Source organism: Vulpes vulpes, chromosome 2 (genome assembly GCF_048418805.1).
Source record: "Vulpes vulpes isolate BD-2025 chromosome 2, VulVul3, whole genome shotgun sequence".
Classification (NCBI taxonomy): domain Eukaryota; kingdom Metazoa; phylum Chordata; class Mammalia; order Carnivora; family Canidae; genus Vulpes; species Vulpes vulpes.
Window position 1 is genome coordinate 125,255,633 of NC_132781.1, and position 23,009 is coordinate 125,278,641.

Here is a 23,009-nt window from a genome sequence, read left to right on the forward strand (position 1 = left end):
TACAATCTTATCATATTCATATCTTTAGTAAATATCATAACTCCATAATTTAGTAAATTAGAATTAACATCAATTAAGAATTAGAACTCCAAATAAATATACATAATTTAACTATGTTGGTCCTTACTATTAAATAAGTGTTAGATGCAACTGATAGACATTTTAACACATCTTCATGTCTTATTTTCTCCTAGATCTTAGCTCTCAATAAGAATGACTGCCAAACAGATATTAAAACATTGTTCATTTTTCTATAAAGGAGGATAATCACCATCTTGCAAGAGAAGGTTCCATTACCTCAACTTTACAGAATGCCAGTTTCCTGATAAGTTCAGTCTTAGACATACTGACAAGTCAGAATCATGAAATTTTAGGAATGGACATACCTATGTTAGAAAAATTCAGAAATGAATAAAAGGGGATGGAGAATCAACTTGTGAAAGTTATGATTGCCGAGAGAGAAGCCAACAGAAAACAAAACTCGCTCACTACTGCGTAGAATACTTTTGAGAAGAGCCCCCTCACCAGGGCCACCTCGGAGCTTTACTACAACACTACAACAGCCCCCTCCTCAATCCCCCGCCCTGACTCTCCACTTTCCTGTGGCACACGCATCAGTAAAGGCTACTTAAAGTCCATTACTGTGGTTCACCCAGGTTGTCAAGTTAAGTGCTCCCCGAGACAGTCAGCCAGATACCATTTATGAAGTTGGCACCTTCCTGTTTATCCCACATCCTGATAAGGAAGACACTGCCATTTCCTGAAACTCCTGGCAGCCATGGCACTCCATCCACCTGTGGAACTACTGATAATCACCACCAAAGTGCTATTCTTGGGGAGCCGGGTTACTTACAGGCAATTGAAGATACTTATATTGCCCTCCACTTGCTCTGAGCTCTTAGTTTACAACCTCTTAGCGTGCACGTGTGTTTTCTTTCAACAAATGGTTTTATTCCTTCACCCATGTTAATGCTTTTCAGTATCATCTGGAGAGGCATGATTTGGTTTCATTTCCCCTGCCTCTTCCCACAGCCCCCCAAAGCAGCAGAGAAAAAAGGAAAGACACACTTGACTATGATGTGACCTAGCAAGTCCCTTCTTAATTAGAGATCAGTCTTCAGAGAAAGAAGACTCTAGAAAGCAATAATAGGACCTCTAAAATGTTTTTTTTTTAATGTTCTTTATTTCAACCATCTCAGAAGACTTCTCTATATGACCCAGCTAACAACAATAACACTAATTATTTACTTTATGCTTATCATAAGCCCAGTCTAATGCATAATGTCTTATAGAGTTTATTTTGTTCATCCCTTACAATTCTATGAAGTCCTTTATTATAACAAATGTCCATTTTGCAGATGAAGAATGGAAGCATTGGGACAATCTGTCCAAAGCCACTTGGCTCTTTAGTAGCAGATCTAGGACTGAATGTCTGTCAAAAATCAAACAAATAGGGGCACCTGGGTGGCTCAGTGGTTGAGCGTCTGCCTTCAGCTAGGTCATCATCTCAGGGTCCTGGGATTGAGTCCTGCATCAGGCTCCCTGCAGGGAGACTGCTTCTCACTCTTCCTATGTCTCTGCCTCTATGTCTCCCATGAATAAATAAATCTTTAAAGATAAACAAATAAACAAAACCAGTGCTTAGAGCCATTCAGTTATTTTCCTTCCCGTGTGCGTGTGTGTGTGTGTGTGTGTGTGTGTGTGTGTTGGGGGGACGCAAGCTCTGATGCTAGGCAGGTCATTTCTAGGAATGGAGCAGGCTAGGAGGAGACTTACAGCAGCCCTGAGCCTCAAGCATGACCTATGGGAGGGCAACTGCTGCCCTCCTGCAGCCAGTGTGGGTAACAAAGGATCTGTGTGTTCACCGTGGCCAGAGGATCAGAGTTTTCAAAGGAAGATGGAAATATGGGTCTGTCTTAAGTACTGTGATTTTTAAATGCTAGCAGCTCATGAAAAAATATTGAAACATTGAGCTAATCCCCAGACCTGGCACCCAGTCAGCCCTCAGAGTCTTTGCTCCCTTAATCCCATCCCCTCTCTACAAGCCACACATCAGCGACCTGGCGGTAGAGTTCAGGTTGTGTGCTCCTAGTTTCTGACCCCTGTCTTTTTCTGCAAGCTCAAACCTTGACAGGTGGGGTCATGTTGCTTTAGTAACAGGAAACATCTCTGAGCCGACCACTCCATCTCTCCCTCTCCTAGTCACTGTAGTAAGGAGCAGAGTAGTACGCTCTTTTTCCAGTGTCTGCTCTAGGAGGCAATGCTAAAACTGAGCAGGCTTGGGAGAAGCCTGCTCTCCCAGCTGGTGACAGGGGAATCTGTCCCTCTCTCCCCCTTCAGGCTGTTGTGGCAGCATCTTGGGAGTTGCTTTCGGCTTCCTTGTGTGGCTCAGCTACACGCTGGCTTCCACTGCATTTAGACATCTATTTTGTGTGTTTTGGAGGAGAAAGTAAAAAAATCCCTGTGAACCTCTGAAAAACACGGTTCAGCTTCGGATTCCTCTGCTCAAATTTTAGAGGTGATGGTCATTTCCACACCCAACAAACCTCATTTTTTTTTAAGCACCTCCTGGTTCAAAAAAAAGACGAAATTTTCCTCCAGTGTAGAGATGTCAGATTTGGACAGAGAAACCTAGAGTCTTAGCATGAGAAGGTGTGGAAAAGCACTTTAAAATCGGTGCTGAGGGGGTACTCTTTAAATCTGATCCTTTGGTTTACAATTAGATCTCTTGTAGCAGCAGAAGCAAACCTCTCTATTTTGGAGTTTAGACTCACACAAACCTCTATATTCATTCATCCTCCTGAATTTCTTCTCCCAGAGACCTGAGCATCAGGAAATCAATCTTGCTCGCTGTTGTATCCCCAGCACCTGGCACAAACATTAATAAGTATTTGTTGAATAAATGAATAAAATGAAAGAAGGCCTCAGATCAGTGGGGACCGAGATAACATCTATGCTGTGATTTATTCATTCAAATATGTTGGAATGAACTCAGGTCCCTAAGGAATATGCTTGAAGAACAAAAGGTGGCCGCTGTTCAGATCACTAGGAGACTTTTGTTTTGCTGTGTAGGGTGGAATCTGAGGGCAACAGCTGATTTTCTCAGGACAAAGGCGGGGGGCAGGGGAGAGGGTATTTCTGAGTGGATGTGAAGGTGAGCAGCAGGGAGAAAATACATGAAACTTGAGTGGCACACGGGCAAGCCATGGAAGAGAGACAAGAGACGAGGGGGTATGTGACGTACTTCCCCCACCTAGTTTCTCTGTAAAACCTTCAGAGAAATACCCCCTATCATCAAGGATTTTGGAGCCAAGTAACAGTCTGTATTAACAGCATAACTGACATGCGTGCTCCATGTGTAAAACAAAGATGAATACAACAAATTCCCTTCCTTAGAGGAACAAATCATCTAGGGTAAAACAGCCAGAGAAACAAAACCTTATACAATGTGAGAAACTGCTCAGAGATAGTTGAAAACCCCAATGATTTAAACAAAGACATTTATTGCAATTTCCTGTGTGCCAGGCACGTGCTGGGCTCTAGTGATAATGGCAACAAAAGAGATAGTCAAAGTCCCCTGCCCTCAAGGAAAAAGAGGCAATAAATCCAAGGAATGGGATGGAATCAGTGATTGGGGCTCCGTACAGAATAAAAAGGGTATGACATATGATGATGATGGATGGGATTCAGCATTAACTAGATGGTCAGGGTTGGCCTCTCTCAAGAGTGACAAGGGAGCTGAGACCTGAAGAATGGGAAGAAGCTACATGAAGGTGTGTGGATAAAGCTTTTCAAGATGAGCCAAGAGCTGCATCCAAAGGACCCAAGGTGGTACAAGGCAAGTGATGAGGAGGAGGGGACAGAAGATGGTCAGAGAGGGGGGCAGGGGTCAGAACAGGAAATCGGACATTACTAGGTCTTAAGGATACCGAGTGGACTGGCAAAGACTCAGAGCCGATGACTGGAACGTAAAGGTAAAATGTAATCACAACACAAGGGCCTTGGCATGCACCATCTCTGGGGGGATGTTCTCAAACGCTGGCTCTCCAGGGGGCAGGAAATAATTTAGTCTAGTTAATTGCCCTTCGGGACTGCTCTGTGTATGCATGTAAAACTATGGATTATCCAGTCCCAGATGCAAATGAAAAGGGCACAGTAGGTCACTGGTTTTCCAGAAGACTCTTCTCACTTGAGGTAGAAGTGAGAATGCCAATTAGCCTCATTTCTGTGGAAGGGAACTGGGAGAAGAGAAACACCCAGAGAATTGTGCTTCCGATTGGCTTGCAAATCATAACAACCACCCCAAAATTAAGAAAAGAGAAAAAAGCTCTTTTGCTCTTGGGACCTTAAATGATTAGAAAGAGTTGTTATTTGGCTGATTTTCACACTTCATTAGCATATGCATAATTTAACAAGGGAACATGCTGGGGGCTGGCACGGGTGAGGGCAGCTCTCCATACCCACGGACTAAAAACTGGGGCAGCGGCATTGGGAGTGCTTAATTATGCCAGCAAGGCAACAGAGATGAGCACAAAGTGGGGTGAGCACACGATGGAGTCTTGGAACAGGCACGGACAGACACTCTGATGTCTACTTTCACTCACAAGCACACCTGCTCTGAGACTTGTAAGGCAATCCTGAATGTTCTTCCCAAGGGCAAAGTCATGCATGTTAATCCTCACATTTCACTCCTCTGGCCATCAACACCTTCTATCAGAGAATCACATTTTCTTCTTCAGAAATCTGGCAGGTCAACAAGAATAGAGTTTTATATTATGGTGGTCCCTATCCTATTCCACTTGGCACTGAAGAGAAGAAGGATGTGGAGTGGTGTTTTAGGGGCTAAATAAAACGGATTCCAGGAGAAGGCTCAGATGTTCAAATTTTACCTCTGAATTCCCTGGTTAGATTTACAAGCAGAGAAGCAAGGACAAAATTTACAACCAATCCTGTAATTTAGTTAACATTTAGACTTTCTTTCTTCCACTCAAAATATCCCTTAATTCCCAAGATAAAAATAAAGAGAAGGCTACCTTCGATGAGACTACTCAACTATGCCCGGTCACCTGCCTTTCTGGACTTGTTTCTCTGCTTGTGGCTCTTGGAAGGACACACACTTAACTCATCAATTGATGGGTGGAATCAGAATGGTAGTTCTACAAAGAAGAGGCAGGGAGTTTTATGATTCTCACACTGTATCTCACAATATCACCGCATTCAATGTCATCTAACTTTAAAATTGTGATCACATCATATTGATCTATCTTGGTCCACTGGTCTATTGTGAGATTATTTACACATCTTTTTCTGCTTCTGATACATTCTCAGCATCAATTTCCCTTTCTTCTGTTAAGAAAATCCTTTTTTTTTTTTTTCTGAATCCAATCTGCTCTCTGTGTGTGTCTTTAAAGGCTAATTGGCATACTCCGACCCCCTGTCATCAGTGATTGGGCCAAACACAAAAAAATACTCCAATGTGGACCAATGAGAGTTAGGTTCAGGCTTCTGCTGCTGCACTAAGACTGTAATATATTACTTTCACCCACTTCACACCAACTCCTCACAGCAATCTAAACATGTCAAACATTTTCATACCTCTGTGCTTTTGCAGATGCTATTCCACTTCTTGAATGAATGAAGAAATCCATCAGTTCTTCCATATGTTATTTTGGCTTGAATCCCCAAACCTTATGCTATCATATTTAACTTAATAAGCATGTACTCGTTACTGTTATACTAGACTAAGAGCTGTCTCCCCATCAACCATCCTTCTCTTCTAATGCCAACAGTCCCCTGGCTTTCCCCCTTATCACCCTCAAGTCATGTGGGTAGTACCCACCCTTTCCTCAACCTCAGAGTTATAGTCCAACTGGCTGAAGTCCACCAGGCAGTCCATCTTACTAAGTATAGGGAATAGACGCAGGGTTGGGCATGGAATCCAAACAAACCAAATCAGAGGAGTCCTTAGGAGTTAAGGAGATTTGAAGCCCTGAACTACAGTAGCCAATTTTCTACCATAAATGAAGAGCCTGCAAATAGCTGCTGGGTCTACGGAAAGTGGAGCCGAGAGACTATCAATTCAGGGCAATCCAGCTGAGCTCTGGATCAAGCTTTAACTGAAGTTAGTATTTTTCTGAACTTTTCATTTGTGTGTATCAAATTTGTGATTGAAGTAAAGTTTTAGTAGAGTTTTTTAGCCTGGTAACCAAAATATTCCTAACCAGAAGTGTAACAAAAAATGTTAAATAGCATAAGTACTAAGGTAGAATCCTGTGGGAAGTTATAGAGCATGTTCTAAATCAAGTCCAAATTGTTCGTGCATTCATCCATTTAACAAATATTTGAACACTTATTATATGCCATGTACTGTTTTTAAGACATTAGAGGTATAGCAACAAACAGAATGCAAATACCTTCTGGAAGCATCAATTCTAGTGGAAAGAGATATTTAATAAAGAATCAGAATGATAAGTAAGTAAATATATAGTATTTATTAAAGACTATGAGAAGACAAGAGGTTAAGTCCTATAAGCAGGGTCAAAGGTAGAAGGGAATTCCAATTTCAAATAGCTACTTAATAAAGGCTTCATGGAAAAAGTCCACACTTAGACAAAAGCTTGAAGGAAAGTGGCTCTGCAGGTATGTGGGAGAAGAGCAGTCTATGCAGAAGACTCAGCCCAGCACTAAGGCCTTGAGGTCTGGGGAGTTCAAACAGCAGCAAGAAGGCTGCTGAGCATGGAGAAAGCAGCAGGCATGAGGTCAGAGAGAAAACTGAAGGACTAATGATGTATGGCCTTCCAGGCCACTGTAAAGACCCTTTTATGCTGAGTGAGATGGAGAGTCTTGGGAAAACTATGAGCAGAGGAGTGACATGATCTGACCTAAATTCTTACAGGAATTAGTCTGGCTACTGTATAGAGAACAGATCTGGGTGTCAGAGGCAAGGGTGGAAGCAGGAGGCTGTTGCAACAGTGAATAATGGCTTGGATCAGCATGGTAGATGTGGAAGATCCCAAGAGAGATGGGATTTTGAGCAGAATTTAAAAATAGAGACAACAGGATTTCCTGACACATTATGTGTGGATTGTGAGTCAACTGTGACTCCAAGGTTTTCAGCCAGGTGGGGGGGAAGAAGGACATTGCCAATGCCTAAGAAAGGGACCACAGCAGGCAAAAAAGGTTTGTTCAGGAGGTGATCAGGAGTTCAATATGAAAATATTAAGTCTGAGATGTTTTATTAGACATCCAAGTAAAGATTCTCAAGACGTTGGGTATGTAAGTCTGGATTTCAGGAGAGGACTGGATTAAAAATAGGAATCTGAGAGCTGCCAGCATTCAGGTAGTATTGTAAGCCAGCAAACTGGACAAAATAACAAAGGGAGCAGTTGTAGATGAAAACAACAGATCCTAAGAACCCATTCATTTAATCAACTCATTTCATTCCCAAGATAACCTTATGAAGTCAGTTATTATGGCTACTTTAACTTCACATTTGAGAAAAATCACAGCCTAAAGATGTTAAGATCATACAGCAACCTGGCCAAGAACACACGCGCTCTTCTGTATATCAACTCTTGGAGTAGGCATGCAAGGACTAAAACCCAAGCAGTCTGGCTCCAGAGTCTATGCTCTTAAATATTACTCAATATTGCTACCAGTTCCCAAGGGGAATTGTTTGTTCAGCTGGTAGACGTTTAGGATTAGCAATAAATGGAGGGTGTAGGACCTAAGAGTGGCCCACTAAGCTAAAAGGATTGAGCATCCTGCCTCCAGAGCTAGAACAGGCTGCAAATACAATGCTGAGACAAAGGGAAGAGTTGATCTTGGGAAACATAAGACCAGTTTTTTCAGTGGTCCTCACACTTAGATTTACTTGGGTGAATCTGAAAAATTGCAGGTTACTAGGCAACCACTGTAGACATGATTCAGTAGATACTGAATGAAGCTTGGGAGTTTCGTATCGACAAGTGTCTCAAGAAATTCTAAACATTTCTTTCTGAGAAACACTATCATAGGAAGTCTACTTTGGTTCATCTCTGTCCAACAGTTGTCCACCCAAAGGATCGATAAAATTGGACTTTAATTCATCTTCGCTTCACAGATAGGGCTGAGACAGAAGAAAAAGAGCTGAGCTTAGAAAAATAGTCTGAAGTTCTTCACAAAGATCTTTAGTCTTCCTTTGTTAACCAATAGTCAGTTTCCTACTTGAACTAAAATTGATCTTATTCTTTACTTAATCGTGCTAGTAAATGAGACAGTGCCTGAACTTTGTACAGCAAATGGTGGGTTGTTACTAAACACTCGTTAAAAAAAGGTAAGATGTGTGACAAATTTATGCCGTGTATTTGTCATAAGCATTATGACCCATGATTAGTTGTACATCTTCACCCAATGGCAGTTACAATCAAAGTGTAATAGCATTTACCTTCAGGGAGTAAGTGAGTGACTATCCTTTATAAAACACTGCCAAAGCAGAGCTATAAATAAAGCGGGTTGGTGTGAATGCTCACTTCCTTATTACCTCTAGTCAAATACACAAGTACAGAGCTTTTCAGAAATGCACATAACTCCAATAATTCAGCAAGCAGTTGAGTAAGTCTGGAGAAACATGAGGAACATAGCTAATATTTGCTCCCAATTTGGTTGGAATCAAAAGGTAATTGCACGAATGATTTCCCCCAATACCAACTACCATTGCCAAATGTTTGCACATCCTATTGCTTTCTGTTTCTACTCAGGGTTTTGAAAACAGGCCTTACAAATTGTCTCTATTGTGGTGATGTGGCTAATCACCATATTAATATGGTGTGGCTTCACTTTTATTTCAGAACCACTGACTCATCCAATTTATTGGTTTAATTGGGAGGCTATCAAATAGAATTGGACTAATTTATAAAGCAGGAGAACCAAGACAACAAACAGTGATTTCTGTTTCCTGCTCCCCACTCACATATCTGTGCAAATGAAAATATGGGGGGCAAGAAGGAATAAGTTCTCATTCCCATCCAACCAACTGTCCATTAACAATCCATTTTTTAAACCATGTTGTATTAAACATTTATGCAGTAATATAGTGCAGTGATTAAGATCATGAACTCTTAGCTGCATGGCCAGGAACATAACATCAGTTTCTTCATCTATAACCGGGGCTAGTACAAATATCCATTTTATAAGGAATGTTTAAAAATTAGATGCGATAACACATGGGAATCACTAGCATAGTGTCTAGCACACATAAATACTAGATCTCTAAATATTAGAGACTATAATTTTTATCTCTGCACCTGCCTGTTGGGAAGCACACAGGCTACCCCAACTTCTGCTACTGTGCATTTCGCTATGGCACTCAGCTGCCCAGGTGCTGCCTGAGAAGCATCTCTGCTTTACCTCTTTTACTGGGGCCGTTCATTCAGTGGTTGTGCTGCTGACTCAAAATGATGGTACACCGATGGATAATAATACCCACATAAAAACGGCACTGCAGTGATCTAACATCTGAAGAGGATTTCAGAAATGCAGTGGCATCATCTTCTTACTAAACTGAGGAATGAAAAAAACAAAGGACATCTTCATGATAGGTCCACATGTGCTGGTGAAGTGGGTGGACTCCAGTGATCTGCTCCCCTGCTTCCAAGTCTGTATGTCACTGTCCCTTAGCCAAGCCATTAAATAATGACAGAGTCATGGAGTAAGTGCAACTTGAAATTATCCACCTGGTCTCACTATGTACAATGCAATTTTCATTAAGGGATAGGTGTGGGCTATTAGGAGATCCAGTGCTACTTTCCTGGCACCTGACTGCTCTGGTAGCTGCAAATGACAGGGTACTTTTTTCTTTCCAATTCCCTTCATGGAGTGCCCCTTATGTGTCATAGACTGTGCCAAGTGCCTTGGGGGAAAGAGGCAACGAACACAAGATTCCTGAAGTCAAGATAATGATAACCTATTAGAAAACACTACTTTACCAACAAACACCTGGCAAAGGACCTGGCCCTTAAATGATGCTTAATAAAGATTTGTTGATCAAAGGAACAAATATATCATCTGGGTAGTCCCATCTACAAGCCCAGGGTAGAAAGTGAAACAAATCAAGTCATATTCAGGAAGCCTCTGTTGGTAAAAGGCATTGTCAAAAGGCATTCTTTGTCTTTCAGTTTCTAAGCCTGGCCAAGAAGCACAAGCTTTCCCTTAGGCCATGGATTCTCAACAAGTACACTCACCCTGCACTTGCTGCATTAGCCAAGGTCTACTCTAGCCTTCTGCGACTAGATGGAGAACTGTCGGGGATGGGATCAGTGTGACTTCACCAACCTGTGCCCCTCTCCCAGAGGAACCTCACCTTTCAAGATGGAAGTCAGAAATCAGCTCCTGTGAACATCTTCAGACTTAATTGTCTGTTAGCTCTTGACACCCCTGCTATGTTCTTGTAGCATGGAGACCATGCACCATGATCCACACAGTAACAGGTATTGTTCCATTGCAATCAAGAGCATAAAAGGTTCTCCAGTACAACCTACAGCTATTATTTATAGTATGAAAACAATAATGCTTCAAAGGGTTTCAAGACACTCAAGAACTTGAGGATGCACCATCTGTGGATTCTTGTCATCACAGAAAGCAAATAATTGCTTTTTAAAAAATCCATGCCGCTATTGCTAATTTTTTCATTTCCACAAGCTACCTCACTAACCACCTCTGGGTATTTACACAGTTTATCTAATTATGCAGTGGTTGTGAGCGTACTGAGCCCCATACGTTAGGTCTGTGTATACAGAATCCATCCTTCTAATTTTTAATATTAGTTCTCTTGCTTTGTTTCTTTTTTGTACTTTTAGCAGGAGAACAATGACACCCATCTTTCTGGCCTCCAGAGGGATTAATGTTTTAAGAGCTGTAAAGCTGAGAGACACTGCCTCCATGCTGAGTGTGATATCACAGGATATATTTGTACCGGCATGCTTAAAGCGACCTGGCTGCTGGGCATCTCCCACTACGGGCTGCTACTGTCATCAGATGGTATTTATTGAACACACAGGCCATGTCTTATGAGCTCCAAATTAATGGGTGACTCCTGAGAACCTAATTTTAAAACATCATCCCCATCTTTGTTATCCATATTTGTTTGTTTCGGAGCCTGACACTTTAATTGGCACCGAGGACTCCAACGCATGACTGCAATTTTCCTTTTGAAAGCTCAGAGAGCTGCTGCCTCAAGATGCCTGGGGTGGCTCTTAGAGTTCGGAGGGTGGTGGGAGCCCCTCTGCCACAAGCACCAGGACATGCCGTGGATCCAGAAGAGAACCAGCCCTGCTCTCGGCTGCAGACCAGGAATCGGACAAACAAGCCATCAGTCTCTGGGGGAGCCTCCTTTTCTGGTCGCTCCACCCTCCAGGGGCACTACTCTGATTTTGTCTCCTTCTGGGGAGCTTTCTGCTTTGATCCTCCAGATTTCTCTAGGGGCTTGGGGTGTCTGGTTTCGATCCTCTGATGGGCTTTTACCCTCCAATCCTTTTTGATTCCCTCAGAAGATGAACTGGCCCATTCCTGGTCTCTGCCAGCCTACCTGTCTTCACTGTTGCCTTGTTCCACTTCTGTTTTTCATCTTCCACTGAGACTTCATCCTTCTCTGACTGCAGTACATTGCTGGGGAGATATGTCATACTTCTCGAAACCTCTGCTTTCCCCACTTTCCCACAGAAAGCCTTCCCCTAGTTTCCCCTAGTCACTAGTTTCTCTTACCCATAACTTCCATGGCCTTCGATTTGGACCTTCCCTCCAACACATTCGGTGCTGATTCGTCCAATGAGCTCCTTACAGACAGATGCCTGCAAAGATCAATCTTTACAGGCCACACACACTCAACAGAGCACTGAGCCGAGGGCAGGTGCTTAGGAAATATTCTTGAGCAAGTGGGTGCTTTAAATTATGTACATACTTAAGAAAGTAAGTTCCAGTGAGGTTAAAATCAACACCTAACATAATCGAACCATGGGCTGGTACTAAGCACAAAAACAATTTTAAAAAATGACAACAGCAAAAATGAGTATTTATTTGGCAACGAACAACATGCCAGGCATGTGGCTAGGTGCTTTGCTTGGGTTTTCCTTGAACTTGCTCAACTTTATGGAGTAGGCGTTAATATTATAGATGGAGAATTGCAGCTTCTTTCATGAACTTCCTCTAGGGCGTATGACCAGTGACGGGCTGATCTGGGATTCGGGTCCCTGTCTTGATCCCAGAGTTTATTCTCATAGCCACTTTACCACACCATCTTCCTTTTCCTCGTGGGCCCATTAAGAAAGATCCATTCAGGCTTAACCAGGTTGACTTTGAGACTTTACAAAACCTTATATGTAAGGATAGGTGATGGACACACTGAATTCTCAGAGGTGACTTTTTAATTTCCACTGGGACTGTTTGCCGATTCCCATTCCATGGCAGACAGAACAAAGCCATTGCTAAACAAAGTTGACCTGTTCTCTAGTTCTTAGGTGGAATAAGAATTTCTTCACTGAACAAGGAGGGGGTCAATCTACATTATTAGGACAAACCTTGTTCCCTGGCTATCTACATTTTTCCTGGTCTTTGTCCTCAGAGCCTCCCAGGCCAATTTAAATATGAACACAGTAAAAAAATTTAATGAAGAGTGAGGGTGGGGTGGGTGAGAGCACAGAGAGAAAGTAAGAGAAAGTGAGAAATTTGGGGCAGTGCTGGCAGGCAGTTCTGTTCACTTTTGTTAAATTCCAGGGCTACCAGCATCCAAAGTCAGTAAGACAAGGGTGAAGCCAATTGGGATTTCTCACCTGCAGGCTGCTTGAGGCCCTATAGGTCACATACCTGAAATACATGGTTTTGCAAGGCTGGGTTACAGTTACTCTTCCATGCTGCAGAATGGCACAGGGCCAAGCGAGCCTGGAATAACACGTGCCCACTTTTCAGTCTTGGGTTAAAAATGCTATAACCCACAAGAACAGAGGGGAACAAAAGAGATTCGGGAAGAATGGGAATAAAGCATGAATCCCAGACAGAGGAGATTACCATCAAAAGCTTAAAAAAAAATCTGCCAAAGCCATATAGCTTCCTGCTAATGACTGTGACTGTAATTTCTGCATATTTTAACAGATGTTCTGTTTATAAAACTGCAACCGGATTTAGGGGTTATGAATAAAGCCAGGAGGCCCCGGAGATGTTTCTTTGTATGATTAACTGACCACAGGCCATTTGTTTTACAACAAAGATGCTCAATGATCCATAGTCCATGATTTATACCAGCCCATGTATACTAATGGCTGATGTCTCCATGGTACTTCTCATTAGCATCTGAAGGGGGATTGGAGGAAAACAGATTATGGGAATAGCTCCCCATTGCTCTAACATGATAGTTCATTAGTGGGTGTGGAATCGATCTGAAAGAAAACTAAGATAATCATAAGCCAAAATTTGAATTATAAATTATAACAATTAAGGAATCCAATTCAATGACAAAAGAAAGAATATGGCTTTTCATATCCCTGGCTGTAGCTGGTAAACCAGGAATGAAAGGAACTTTTTTCTTTCAAATAAAAGACAAATCACATTAAAATTCCAATAATAATAAACATCATAATAGTGCTGACTTGTATCGATCACTTAACTACACATCAGGCATCTGCTGGGTGATTTACATAAATTATCCCACTTCACTCTCACATTACATATTAAGAGGATCCCCATGGACTGGAACCAGAAAAACATTGTGGGCCACTGGCTACTTCTTCCATTTCTCATGACCCCTCTACTTTGCTCTTGTGTGTTCTCTGAAATTCTACCAAATGCATTTGTGTGCTTATTCACATTTACTACTGCCTGAGTCAGCCTGACTTGACCTCCTGGCTACATTTCATCTTAAACTCTAAAAGCCAAAATACTTTGGTGGTATTTTTTAGTCTAAATTCCCAAAAGAAAGAATCTGATATTCTTAGCTAGCTCATTTTGGGGGGGGGGGGGGGGATGGGAGGGTACTAGGCCACATCAGAGATCATAAGCCAGGTTACTGATTGGCTGCCTTTTTGTCAGTCTTTTCCCTCCAGTCCAACCAGCTGTGGTGGGACCAGGTGGGGATGACACAGGGCACAGAATAGGACCCTTCTTTGAACACTCTGAGTGGAGATGGGAACAGGCTAGATTCCTTTTGATGGGGAGATCACCATCGATAAGTCAAGTTCTGCCGGAAGATGGTGAGGAAAGGCACAGGCTGTGAGATCAGGTTAGCTGCCTCTGCTTCGTGGTAGATGCAGGACCTCGGGCAGTTATGAAGTAAGACTGAATTTTATTCACTCATCCATAAAATGGGACTATTATAATTGATATTGTTGTTATGAGAAGGAAAGGGGTACACAGGTGCTTAGCACAATGCCTGGTACATGTAGAATTCACATTTCATCAATACTAGCTGTTATAATGCTTGGACCATATTTCATGAATAACAAGTTATAATTGCAGTAATTTCTCTGAAGATAAACCCAAATTCAAGGACCAGTTGGTGTTCCAAGAGGCCCCACTTAACTGTGCTGGAACAAAAGGGAGGAGCAGCTGTGTGTGTCCATCATTCACATCAACTCAGTAATTTTGCTGTTATTGTTAACAAACCAAAGCTGGTTCCTCAACTGATTCTTAACTCTTGAGGTCCTTTGTGTTTAACAGAAGTCAGGGGTGTCTCAGACCTTCCTGAATGACCTTCACAAATGCCCAGTGGTTACTGGGGCTTCAGGAGGAACAAGTGGCTCTGAGGAATTCACAACAAATTCCAAGCCCCCTGTTTGTGCCTCTCTTTCTCCCATCCAGGGGCCCAGCTCCCAAGACTGTTTTCCCTCTTTTTCTCTGGAATGCATCAGATCCTTCCATTTGAAATGTCTGGGTCAGTACCCAACATCTGGCAGAGCTACCCCCAAATTTGTTGGATAATTAAATTCTACCCAAGAACTCAATAGGGGGTGGCAAATGAATACCTGAGGGCACTGCTTGGCCCTGAAGTTTCATTTGAGTGCAAATTATCACTATTTGTGGGTATTCCTGAGGACAAAAGAATTAGTAAGTGCTCCTGGAACATCATCTCATTCCATCTGTTGCCAAAGTTCACAGTAAGTACCAAATCCAAGGGAGGATAATGAATTATGTGAAAATGAACTTGTGCTTGGAATTTCAATATCCCCAGGTGATGCAAATAGGCACATTTGAACTTGCTCTGAAAAATCCCAAGCTTTGGGACCTGAACATATGGTCCAAGTTATTTAGCCAGATGAGACATGGGATTTCCTGTAAGTAGGGTTTTGTCCACATGTTGGTAAACAGTTGTCCCTTGTCTTGAACATTCCGTCATGGTGGGGGTGGGACAAGAATGTATCAAGGTCTTTCAGCAAAGGGCAACTTAGAAAAAAAAGAGACCAAACCTTCATGTTATGCCCCAAGGCTCACAATACAGCACCAGTTATGCAAGTACTTTGAACCCAAAGGACTTCTGGGGAATTGGAAGGAGTCTAACCTGGCTATTAGAATCAAGCCTCAGATAAATTTCACTTCTGTCTTCACTATCAAGATTAATAAGATGCTCAAGGAGCTAAAGCCAAAGCCATGAGGTTATGTTCAAGCCATAGAAGGTAGGATACACAGAGAAAGTAGGAATGAAAGTTGCTTATGGGTTGCTTTTTCCATATGATGTAAATGCTACCTCTCCCTCAGAAACCTGTTTACTCCATAGAATACATGCCTGGCACTGTTGATCCTTCTAAATGCTTTACAGCTATTATTACTTAGCCTGAATTAGAGCACTTTAAAGCATTTATGGGGAGACTAAATCCCCAGGCAATTTGTGATGCAAAATTTTCCTACATTGTGTATTTGTCAGTGCTGTATAAAACCCACCATTAGAATGACGCAAGCCCAAGCAAATGCCTTGTGTGGGAGAATGCTCCAAGATAGTGCTGGGTATTATCAGCCACATTTGTTAACTTTAGTACAATTTAGACACTTTTCAAGATAAAGGTCATTAATATTTCAACACATCATTAAATTTAAATTCAAAAGTGAGAACTGTTTTAAGTGAGAATCCAACCAGTTGTAATTAGGCATTTAATAAAAATTCTCTATGTGAAAAGAAATACTTACTGGATGGGGGGGGGGGGGAACCACAATAGAATGAATTTTGAAAAATGTTATATTCTAGCTAAGTCACATGGCTTAATTTGAGCCATTAACAAATCTAGCAAATTAAGTTTCTCAAAACCCAACGATGTATGTAGCTCCTAAAAACGTATGGAAATCTTAACCCAGTCAGCCTAGGGTAATGATAAGGAATATGAATGACAGTGTTAGGTACGCTTGTGTTTAAGTGTGCCACTTATATACTATGTGATCTTTGGCAAGTTATTTTGACTAAGTTTTCTCATCTGCAGAGTGGGGGCAAAAGTAGGACCTATCTCATAAAGTTGTTATAAGGATAAAATAGTGATAACCACAGCTAACATTTATGGAACACTTACTATGTGCCAGGTATTATTCTAAACATATTAAGATTTTTTTTTTGTTGAATTCTCCCAAAGAAATAGACATTATCTCTTTTTAATGATGAGGAAAATGAGGCTTAGTCAAGATCATGAACTTGAACCAGGTATCATGACAAGCACCTGTCACACAGGAACTGGAACCCAGGCCCATCTAGGCACCAAGTTGATTCTGGTGCCTGCCTTGTCCCCTCCATCTCTACTCCTGACCCACTGCTTTTTCAACTGACTACCTTATCAGTTCCAATGGAAACACCCTGACTTGCCAGTAAATATTTGCCAAGTGAATATGAATGAGCCTTCAAATGTTGTTTCTGTTCAGAAGCAATGAGAAGTCCCTTGGTTTGAGCCATAAGGGAGATTGTGGACGTTTTGAAATTATTTATGAACTGGACACAAAGCTCTTCAAGTTGGAACAAAAAGGGCTGACTGAATAATTGTCAAACACATGCTAATGACCTCGATAATAAAACAAAGCAATGAGATTGAAGAAAAGCATCATGTTTAGTGGTTCACACTCTATGCTGGGCAACAGACAAGAAATGAGGCTGAGTAGAGACAAGGCAACCTTCTGGGGGTTTTGCATCTGAGAGTGAAGCAAAGCATTCTGACACTTTAATTCCAGGGGGTGCAACTTCTCAAGCTCCAAGAGCTGCTTTGGCCCTCAGAAAGTCGGCTGTTGGACCCCAAGACGGTAGCATAAACAGGAGCAATTCTGCACTCGCAAGCTATGGGGGTCAGATTTTATGTGCTGGGGAAAAGATTAACTTTATTGCACTGAGAAGAACTTAATTGCAGACAGCAATTAACCAAATGATTAGGTCAATAGAAGGCAGGTCAAACTGTGCTCAGAAATATCTATAGCTCTTCTGACATGGAAGGTTGAAGACTGGGAAGCCATTTGGGGACCTCAAGTCACATAGGCAGGACCATCTGCAGACCTTCCCAGAGATCACAGATGCACCCTTTCCTTTACCCAGCAAGGATAGCATGCTGACTCGAGGAATGTTTTGCACCCCTATTCTTGGAACTGGAGAAATCCAATAAAACAGCTGGGATCCTTAAATGCGGTTTTTAAAATTGGGGGAAAAAATCTTGCCTGCTTTTCTTTCTCTAATTGCAGCAAAAATCAATGGTTTTGCAAACTCAGAGCAGAGAGATCTTCCCCATTGACCTAAGAAGATATTTGGGCAGAAGATGGAGTTTTGGCACTAGCCAGAGGTCTCCTACTCAGAGCTGTATTGCTATCAACCTTTGGAAGGAGCTCACGGATATAACAGTGGAACAGGGTAAGCCAGATATGCCTAGAGCACAAACTATATGTTAGGAGGAAAATGGATTGGTTTGAAAGTGCTTTTTTTAATTTAAAGGCTACCTTACTGGCTTGCAAAGCATACTAAGCAACTGAGATTACGCATAAGGATTGTCTCCAAGGGAAAGCTATATTTGCCAGCAACTCCAAGCTGGGGAACCCAAAATGTGTAGCTCCATCTGTGACCTAGACCTGATAGTCAGAGGCTACAAATTCATTTAATTTTCAGCAACTCAACGGGTCTGAATTCCTAGTTCTTGACATTTATCTCTTAGAATCCCACTCACTTGATGGCAAAGACCCAGAAAACTGCCTGACCCTAATCATGGCCACTGAGGCCAATAAAGAGATAACATCGGGGGTAAAAATAAAGTGCAATCTTTCACAATTCTCTTGGAGGCTTGCAGGGGCCATTCCACTTGTCTTAACAAAACATTTGGTGAAGGATAATAATAAGCGATAATATGAACTGAGTGTACCACTGAACATATGGGAAAGTGAGGAGGTAAGTTTATGTGTATGTCTGTGTTACACATGTATACATGACCACACATGTGTGTACACACACATCTCTCTTTATCTGGGGTCACCCAGAGCCAGTAACAGAGACCATCACTGCCCTAAGTTTCAATCCCTTCCCACCAAGTTGTCTTAAGAAACCTTGCAGTTCATGCCTACCAAGGAAACTTTCCCTCTTCTCTCAGACTTTGGTCCTTCATTTCCACCTTTCCCAGATGGGGCTGCCACTCATTTGAGGTTCTCAAGGAATAAAATATTGAACTCCAGGGAATGGCTTATGCACAGGCCATAGGCACAATAATAACTGCTCAGCTTGTATTAAATGCTCTAGAATCCTGTGTTTGTGACATAGAAAAGAGAAAGAAGAGACCCCTGACTTTTTGTTTCCTGAGTGGGATCCTAAATGCAGACTGTCCCCCAAATCCCTGCAAAGACACACCCAGGCTGGAGCTTCCTCAAGATGGAGCAGGGAAGCCCTGGTGTATATAGGAATCATGAGATCAGAATGGGCCCATCAGCGCATTAGCCCCAGCTTCACTAGCACTCACTAAAAGCAGCAGGGTGGGCAAAAGGAGTCATCTTCACCATTCCTTATCCTTGGCTGTCAAATGGAAGTACCGTAGGAAGTGCCATAGAGAAGGGCATTTTACAAACTGCTGAGTGCCATGTACTAATGCAAGAGGCTGCAGCTGCCCAGGGAAGCAGAGAAGTGCACATGACACTGAAGCAGGTAACACGGGAGGCTCCTTTCAGCCTTGGTTCTACTTCTAATGGTCCTGTGACCCTGAAGCCTCCTCTTCTGGGTCTCCAAGTCCTCTTCAGAAAAAAAAGGTATTGGTCTTATACTTTAGACTCCAGGTGCTCAGCAACCTTCACACTCTGAGTATGGACCTTTGGTCAGCAGCCTCTGCAAGTCCTGGTGGCCTGGAGAAATGCCACACCTTGGGCCCCATCCCAATCCACTGAATCAGAACCTACATCTCCTGAGACACCCAGGTGATCTGTTTGCACACTAATGCTTGAGGATCACTGGTCTTCAAAATCCCTTCCGGCTTTATCATTCTACAATTCGATTACAAATGGTCCAGAGTCTTGCAGTTTCATAGAACATCCATTTATTGAGACTCTGCAAAACTTGCTATTCATGGCTGAGGAAGCATGGTGTTTGTTGTTTATAAATTCACTTTTGCTTCGTCAAATGTCTGGTCAGCTCTCTCTGCCAATCCTCTACCTCTCTGATCACAAAGCTCATCAACACTGCTATCCAGATGTGTGTCATATTAATATTAAAAGATACTATACCAAATTTGCTGAGACCTAAATTGTGCCAGACATACAGAATTAGGTATGTGCATATAGTATTAAGTATGCCATTTAAGACATAAGGCAGCCCTGGGAAGTAGGTCCTATTTTTATCTTCATTCTACCAGTAAAGAAATATGAATCTTGGAGAAGTTAAGTAGCTTGTTCAAGATCACACAGCAGGAATTTGGCTGAACTGAGATTTGAACTCACATCTCACACCCATGTGTAGCCACCACAGGACATGTCCTGCCCAGCTATTTGGTTACAACTCCCAAGGAACCTTCTTCTAGGTGTTCCCATTCTACCCTTGTGTCTTGCACATGATTCCTGCTAGTCTTCCTCCAATCATATGGTATTTTAGAGCTGTGCTATCTAATGTGATAACCAAGAGCCAAGAGCCACATATGGCTATTCAAATTTAAATTAAAGATCCAGTTCCTCATTGCACTAGGAACATTTAGCACTTAGTAGTTGGGGCACGTGGGTAGCTCAGTCAGTTGAGCATTCGACTCTTGATATGATATCAGAGTCATGAGCCTGAGCCCTGTGTTGGGCTCCATGCTAAGTGGGGAGTCTGCCTGAGATTCTCCCTCTCCCTCTGCACCCCCACCAGCTCTCACATAATCGCTCTCTCAAAGAAATAAATCTTTAAAAGAAAGTGCTTAGTAGTCACATGTGCTTAGTGGCTACCATGTTAGATAACACAGATATAAATTATTTCAGTCATCATAGCCAGTTTTATTGGATGGTGTTGTTTTAGAAAATCAAATGGATGAAAATCATTACTCCATCATTGGCCTTGTCCATTATTTTACTACTTCTCAGGGCTGAACATTTTTAAGTACATCTTCAGAAAAGTCATTCAGTATCCCTTCCCTAAGAGGTAAGAGGCTCTCTGGGGAAGAACTGAAAGATCTTGTATATCCAACAATATGAGAGCCCTAAAACTTGACCCTGATTTCAAGTTCAAAGACCATGTCCACAGAGGAGAAGGGAGGAGTTGGTGTGCACTGCCAGCCTTACAACCTTGGCCTTTATGATTTATTGCGTCAACTACTCATTTCTGTCAGGGGGAAAAAAAAGTCCAATCAGACAGAGTTTTATTTCTTCCCTGAAATAAAATAGACCTGACTGGCCAAGGTATCTCCAGGGATATCCACGATAGGGTCTTAAATTACTGAGTAACACTTCTACTCAATCCCACTTCCATGTTGGAGTCTGCAATCAACATTTATCTCTATTGGACAGACCATCTGCAGGTTTCTAATACCACTTTTATTATTACCTTGTAAATGTAAAATCCTCGAGGCAGAAATGCCAGCTGCTAACACAAGAGTATGTATAAGCACCCACTTCTCCAGTGATGAATGTCCCTGGGTCCTTAGTCTCAGAGAAAAATATACCAAAGATTTTCCCAGAAATTGTGTCTTATATGGATCCAACATCAGGGAGCTTTTGGGTCAGTTCTCTCCAGTGATCCTACTGACACAGAACGACCTTCCTTTCTCTGACATATATAAAGCCTTCTACTGGGATTGTCACTCTTTCTGTTTTAGAAATTGAAGCAAATAATGGGGACAGAAACTTTTACCAAATGCTCACAAACAGAACAGTTTCTCTGCCAGGTATTAATAAATAGTAATAGCTATTATTTATTGAGATCCTTGCTTTCACCTCTCTACTAATTTAGCAAATGTTTATCATGTGCCTATTTTGTGCCAGACATGTGCTATGATCCATTAGGCCCATAAAATAATAGTTCAGAGTCTCACATAACTCCCAACATAGTGAAGGAGCTAGACAATTAATCTAGAAAGCACCCAAATTAAATGTATAGTGACAAATTTTAATAATGGCTGGGGAGTAGAGAAAGTTCTATGGTAGAAATTAACAGGAAAGACTTTATTTAGATATAGTGGTCAGAGAAGACCTTCTCTGAGAAGGTGGCTGATCAGGTAAAACCTGGAAGATGAAGCAGGTAGCCAGTGTGGGCAGAGTTTGTGACCTAGGACAGGAAGATGTGGCCAGAGGCCAGACACTGCAGACACTGCAGAGTCAGACTAATAAGCAAAGAGTGCTACATTTTCTACTAAGAACAAGGGGAAGTAACTGGAAGGTTTGAAGCAGCAGGATGACATGTGCTTTTGGTTTTAAAAAGATCATTCTAGTTGAGGGGTGAAGAATGGATTGGGGTCAGGGGTGGGACAGAGAGCAGAGGACAGTGACTGGGTAGAGGCTGTGTTCTAGTCCAGGTGGAAGAGGAAGGTGGTTCGGACTTACACCATTTTATAGTATAGGGACAAAGAAATGGAGAAATTTACAAGATATTTTGGGGGAGTACAGAAAAAACTTGCCAGTCATCCTGTTGCATGGGTGAGTAAAAGTTTGGACTCAAAGAGGACTCCCAAGTGTAGGTGTAAACAACCAGTAGGCAGTGGTACCTTTTACCAGCACTGAGTTGGATGCTTTGTATTATTTGCAAGCCTGATGATTAATGTTGCAAAAGTTTGTGTTAACATCTCCCTTTACAAATGGGAAAAGTCATAGGGAATTGTGAACACTAAAGCCAGTATTTGAACCTTTAGCTGCTCTGCAAACCTCAGGAGTACCTTTCCCTTTGACTTCATTGCCTCCTCTACTATTTCCAGTTGCTGGCTTCAAATCCCCACAGCCGCTATCTCTGTGTTGGTCCGTATTAAGTGTTGTCCTTGCCTCAATTCTCTGCTCAAAACATTTCTTCCATATGGAAACCTCTGTCCCCTACCTCTAACTCTACCTGGCTAGCATTATTCCCCCAAATCTTAGACATGCCTTCCTTATTCCTGCCTTTGCTCCCCCAATGAGCATCAGACTTTATAGCAATTAGTTATCTAATTGTTTGATTTCCCCACTGGACTATAAGCTCTATGAATGCAGGACATACCTGTGATGTTCATCACTGCCCTGCTAAGGCCTGCCACAATTCCTGAAATTATCCAGTGGTAATTCAGCAAACCTTTACTAAATGAATTCCTAGTCACTGGTGAAGCTGAGAGGAGGACTCATCCAATTTATGAGTCACTCAAAGAATTGGGAGCCTGGATTAGTGTTCCTATCAGCCTGCTGAGGGGAACCGGGACTTAGAAGATCTGGGTTAAATTTAGGCTTTTATTACTAACTAGTTAGTTCTGTAATGTGTGGAAGGTCTCATTACCCCTTGGACCTTACTTTTCTTGCCACTCAAAGAAAATCAAAACCTGGCTTGGTGATCTCATGGCATGAACCAAAAAATCCAAATATATATGAAAGAACATGAAAGGTACTAAAAGTATATGTATTTATGAATGGTGCCCCAT

The 23,009-nt window shown here is 42.0% G+C and overlaps 1 protein-coding gene across 13 annotated transcripts in view; it reads right to left on the minus strand.

The window, feature by feature from the left end:
- Positions 1–23,009, minus strand: part of PPP2R2B (protein phosphatase 2 regulatory subunit Bbeta) — a 443,029-nt gene that overhangs the window by 182,739 nt on the left and 237,281 nt on the right. For 2 of the 13 annotated variants that reach the window (XM_072749920.1, XM_072749919.1), the window contains one exon: positions 2,781–2,868. The exons of the other annotated variants lie outside the window; for them this stretch is intronic. In XM_072749920.1, coding sequence (XP_072606021.1) covers positions 2,781–2,796 — 16 coding nt within the window. In that variant the 5' untranslated portion in view covers positions 2,797–2,868. The remainder of the gene's footprint in view (positions 1–2,780; positions 2,869–23,009) is intronic. 13 annotated transcript variants of the gene reach the window in all.